This window comes from Etheostoma spectabile, chromosome 15 (genome assembly GCF_008692095.1).
Source record: "Etheostoma spectabile isolate EspeVRDwgs_2016 chromosome 15, UIUC_Espe_1.0, whole genome shotgun sequence".
Lineage (NCBI taxonomy): Eukaryota > Metazoa > Chordata > Actinopteri > Perciformes > Percidae > Etheostoma > Etheostoma spectabile.
The window spans coordinates 17,530,920-17,535,659 of record NC_045747.1 but is presented as its reverse complement, the minus strand read 5'-3'; the positions used below and the strand labels follow the sequence as shown (position 1 = coordinate 17,535,659).

General features: G+C 44.8%; 2 protein-coding genes across 3 annotated transcripts in view; one reads left to right on the top strand and one right to left on the bottom strand.

Moving 5' to 3' along the window:
• The window catches only part of apol (apolipoprotein L), a 34,031-nt gene that overhangs the window by 18,452 nt on the left and 10,839 nt on the right, over positions 1-4,740 (bottom strand). The gene's annotated exons all lie outside the window — the stretch shown is intronic.
• cacng2a (calcium channel, voltage-dependent, gamma subunit 2a) overlaps positions 63-4,740 on the top strand; it is a 69,502-nt gene continuing 64,824 nt past the window's right edge. For both annotated transcript variants that reach the window (XR_004335237.1, XM_032537073.1), the window contains exon 1: positions 63-2,170. Coding sequence is in view for 1 of the 2 variants with exons in the window: in XM_032537073.1 (XP_032392964.1) it covers positions 1,945-2,170 (226 nt within the window). In the remaining variant the exon portion in view is untranslated. The remainder of the gene's footprint in view (positions 2,171-4,740) is intronic.

Sequence of the window (4,740 nt, the reverse complement as noted above, 5' to 3'; positions counted from 1 at the left end):
AGAGAGAGAGAGAGAGAGTCCACCATCGCTAAACCCCCTCCTTCCGCCCCCTTCACTCACAGAAACGGAATTAAAAAATCTTTAATATCTTTCCAGCAACGAGCCTCCATTGCTGCAGCACACGCAAACACACGCACACACTCACACACACACACACACACATGCATATACACGTAGGCCTAAACACTGTGGGTCTTTTAAAAACGAAGAAGAAAAACTATAGCCTGCAGAATTAAGAGCATCTTCTTCACATTGCCATTACTCGTCACCGGGCTGTACCCTGCATGGACTGAATGTATAGCGCTGCTGACATCGTGACAACACCAGCTCCGTCTGTGGACCTGTGCAACTCGTTCTCCTGATTGTGTAATATCTTCTTCTTCTTCTTTTTTTCTTCCTGCAAGCGGCCAAAGCTGCATCCGAGAGGAGAGAAAGAAGAGGAGGAGGAGGAGGAGGAGGAGGAGGAGAAAACAGACAGGGGGTATTGCAACATTCATCAGAATTTATTTTTCTTCCTATTACATGGCGCAAGGGCTATACAAACGGGACCGTCCTGGGTGTGATACTGCCACGGTGAATTTGGATATTCAAGCAGCAGCAGCAGCAGCAGAAGCGGCGGCAGTGTCCTCCTCCGTCCACGGAAGAAGCATCCTCGGCTGCGGCGGCGCCCACACCGACTCCCCGTCCTCCTCCTGCCGGCTCTATGTCGAGTGATGGTCGGCTTGCCTTGCTGGATGCTCCCCGCTCTCTCCGGATCATCGACGACCGAACCTCCTCTGACCGCAGACCCCCATTTTCGGCGGAAACCTTCCCAGAGCTATAGGGCTACATATGGAAACGGGGGATCAAAATTTTAGGAAAAAAGAAAATATACGCGGTTAATTTCATTTTTTTTAGTTTTTTTTTTTTTAGGTTTTTATCTGGTTGTGAGTTTTTTTTCCGGGTATTTTTTTTAAAACCTGCTAATTTATTTATTTATTTGTTGAGCGTTGATTTCCTCATTCCACAGTGTGTAGGGTTGTGAGAAGCCAGCGTGATGTTTTTCTTTTAAGCCCACAATAGGTCGTTATAAAACACTTCGAGAATCGCTTTTATTTCCCCTCGACAGGAGTTGAATTCCTCTTTTGTTTACTCTCTTTGGTTTCTACTAATATGATAGATTCCCCTGCTGTCCTTTGTTTCCCTACCCACTTTATTATCTCCTTGCTTTTCCCCCTTTGGACTAACAAAGCACATTAGAATAATACTATTATTAAACATATTTAGGGTAGCTTTGGGTTTATTTGTAATCTTTAATTCTAAATGATATAACCTCTGACTAAAGTAACTGTAACTCACTGTAACAGACATATTGAACTGTTGTACTAAGCCTGCTATTACTCTAACATCGCCCCCCTAACCATCTCTGTGCTCCATTTGAGCTTATGTTCATTCAGCTCTGTGCTCAGCTGTAACCTTTACAAGTCAATAAACAGCTTCTTTTTTTTTTCTTTTTCTACTGCAGGCCTGTAAAGTACAAACCTCAGTGTGGTTTATCTCACTTCTATTTTTAGGCTGCCACTATAGGCTTTAGGACATAATTATTCCTTTTTTAGCTCAGTGTTGTTAGCCATACATCTGCAGCTGGAGGCCTGCTGAGGTGCTGTCATCCTCTGCATACCTGATTTCTCATTTGTTTTGGGGTATAAAAGTAAGAAAACAACAGGGAGGAAGAGACATCTCTGGCTCTTCCTCTCTCCCCCCCCCAAAAAAACCCTCCATCCTCAGTTTTTCTCTTGTTTTGGTCCTCACCCAAACGCAACCATAAGGTTCCTACCGCATCCTCCTCCTCCTTCTTCCCTCTCCTTCCGCTCGAGTATATCCCGTTTTTTCGGTTTGGTTTGGTCCCGCAAATTTTCAAATATTTACTTCCTGTACATCAAGAGGAAAGGGGGTCCCCCTTTCATGGAATGCGGAAACATGGGTCTGTTCGACCGCGGTGTCCAGATGCTGCTGACCACGGTGGGAGCCTTCGCGGCCTTCAGCCTCATGACCATCGCGGTCGGCACGGACTACTGGCTGTACTCCCGCGGCGTCTGCAGGTCCAAGTCCATGAACGAGAACGAGACCAGCAAGAAGAACGAGGAGGTGATGACCCACTCGGGCCTGTGGAGGACATGCTGCTTAGAAGGTAAGAGGAAGGACTCTGCTGCCCAACATGGTTTCACTTGGGTGGTTTAAAGCTGTCAGTGCCTTCATGGCAGGGCACAACATACCATTTTATTGTAGGATGTCAAGTCCTTCTGTGCTTTTTCCTCCCATGCAACTCGTAGGGTGAGTATGCCCCTCAATGCCTCCGTTTCCTCACATGAAATGCACAGCAGGACTTGAGTGGACTTTGTGTTTAAAGGCCATGACTGATAGGGGAATAGAGCAAATCTGACTGCATCCATAAAAAATACAACCTGTTTTGGGACATCCTTCAAGGGGTTGCAGAAGAAATCTTAGCAATCCCGAACGACAGAAACGAGGGGAACTAAATGATTACTGCTACAAAAAAACATGTTTCGTAAAGACATTTTAAAATGTTACGTTTTTGTTCCTTGCAAAATACATCACTTTTGGGTTGCAAGGACACATGCAACCTGTGACATGCTGCAGTCAAACAATGCTTCATTTACTTCAAAAGGTTGCAAGAAAAAGTTAGACAACAACTTTCCACTTAAATCCACCCTAATACATTTCTGTTAGGGCGTTCATCTCCTTTAGGCAGGGTGAAGCAAGTTTCTGTTGTGGTACCCCTCTCAATGCTTTTATGAGGGCTTGCAGCATTATTCAACTAATAGAAGAGGAAACACATCTCTAATGAAACAAAAACCACTGTTTGGTTTTGTATGACACGCTGGGGGACACTGCTTCATTTAATGGGTCACAAGACTAAAAAGCAAACAAACTTGGATATCAACCATCAATACTAAAACTCTCCACCTAAATCCAGACTAATATAGTTCTGTTAGCGTGTTCAGCTCCTGCAGGCAGGGTGAAGCAGGTTGCTGGTTGCAGCCTGAAGCTGTTGCATAAAAGCCTCCCACACCACTCTGGAACAGTTTCTCTCGTCAGACATTAGAGCTTAAATAATGAAATAATAACATAATCAGGAGCTGTAGTTAGGGTGGAAGCTTCATCATATACCAGCCTGATATATGGGCAAACCAATACACTGGTCTAACCCTAATTAAGGGATGCTGCAGGGGTTCTGTCCAGTTAAAGAGGATGTGACAGAGGGCCAGCAGTTTGGACAGGGTGTTTATTATTTATAAAGCCACAGAAGTGAAGTCCTGGTAGCCTGCTGACGTGCCTGACAACCTCCATGATGCCGGGGCTTGCCACGTGACCTTTGAGGTGAGATGTCAAACAGCCTCACATCCTGAGCGCAGATTTCGAGACGACCTGCCCTGTGAGATGGATGTGGCGCGCTTCCTGTCATGTTCCAGCGAAGGCGTTGGGTTGCTGGCTTGGAGTGCGGCACTGTAACCTTGTGAGGGCGCAGAGCGTTACAAATCTGCTCATCTTCTTAGCTGTGAGAGCCTGAAAAGCCTTCATGCTCTTCTGGCTCCTGTGATAAGCAGCCAGACTATGTGCACCTTCTGTTCAAAGCTTAATAACTGGTTTGAAGTCCATTTTAAAGTGGCTATAATCAATATTTTTTACAATAATAATGTATATAACCACAATGTGAAAACGAAAAAATGTGAAAGAGCCCCCCTCAGCTTTATGATGGATCTTTAGAATGTGTTTCAGCTCATTCTTTTGCACTCCAGCCCACAACTTTACTGTTTTGGTTCACTCTCGCTGCTCTAATAGCGTTGCTTCTGGCGGCAGCTGTTTTTTGGCGAATAAGCTCTAAAACCCCACTGTACACTACCTGCTCAGCCGCAAAAAGCAGTAGTGACTAGATGGTGGACAGAGTTTTGTTAATCGATTCTTTAGGCAATTATCTGATTTATTCAGGCAAAATGTGTTTATGGCTATAAGTGTTCAGACAGGGTTAAACACTATGGTGTTTGTGAGCAGTTTAGGGTGCGGCTATGACTTCAAGTGGAAAGGGTCGTCCACCAATCACAGGGTTGGTGGTTTGATCCCTGACTTCTCCTTTTCAGATGAGCCCCATATTGCTCCTGATTGTTAGGCCAGTTACTTTCCAACACTGCCAGTTGCATGGAAGCTGCCCTCATCTGTGTTTGTGAATAGACAGTCACTGTAGATTAAAATATATAAATGCCCAACATGACATCACGACTTTGCGTAAACATACATACACAACACTTGCCGTGTTATTGCGAGTAGAAAGCGACGGTTGAGTTCAGGAAAAGAAGAACTAGGGTGGCTTTAAAGGAAACGTGACACGTGGGACATCAAATAAATGTGACACGAGGGACACAATCCCTGGTCTTCTGGGTGAAAGTCCCCAACCAACCTCCCTATGCAGATTTTCACCCTTTTCTATTACTCTCTATGGCGTAAATTCTCACGCTATTGCAAGGTAATCTAACTCAATGGAGGCCAAACAGCGTTGATAAACACGCAAAAAAGCGAGTATGCGTCTTAATAACACGCCAATAATGGCATACAAATTGGTGCGTCATACATGCGCCATTTCAGGAGATCACTCTGAAATGCAGAGCATTTACTGATTTGTTAAAGGTCCCATGGCATGAATACAAAGCAGGCCTTAGCATTCTGCTCTGCCTTTGAGAAAAT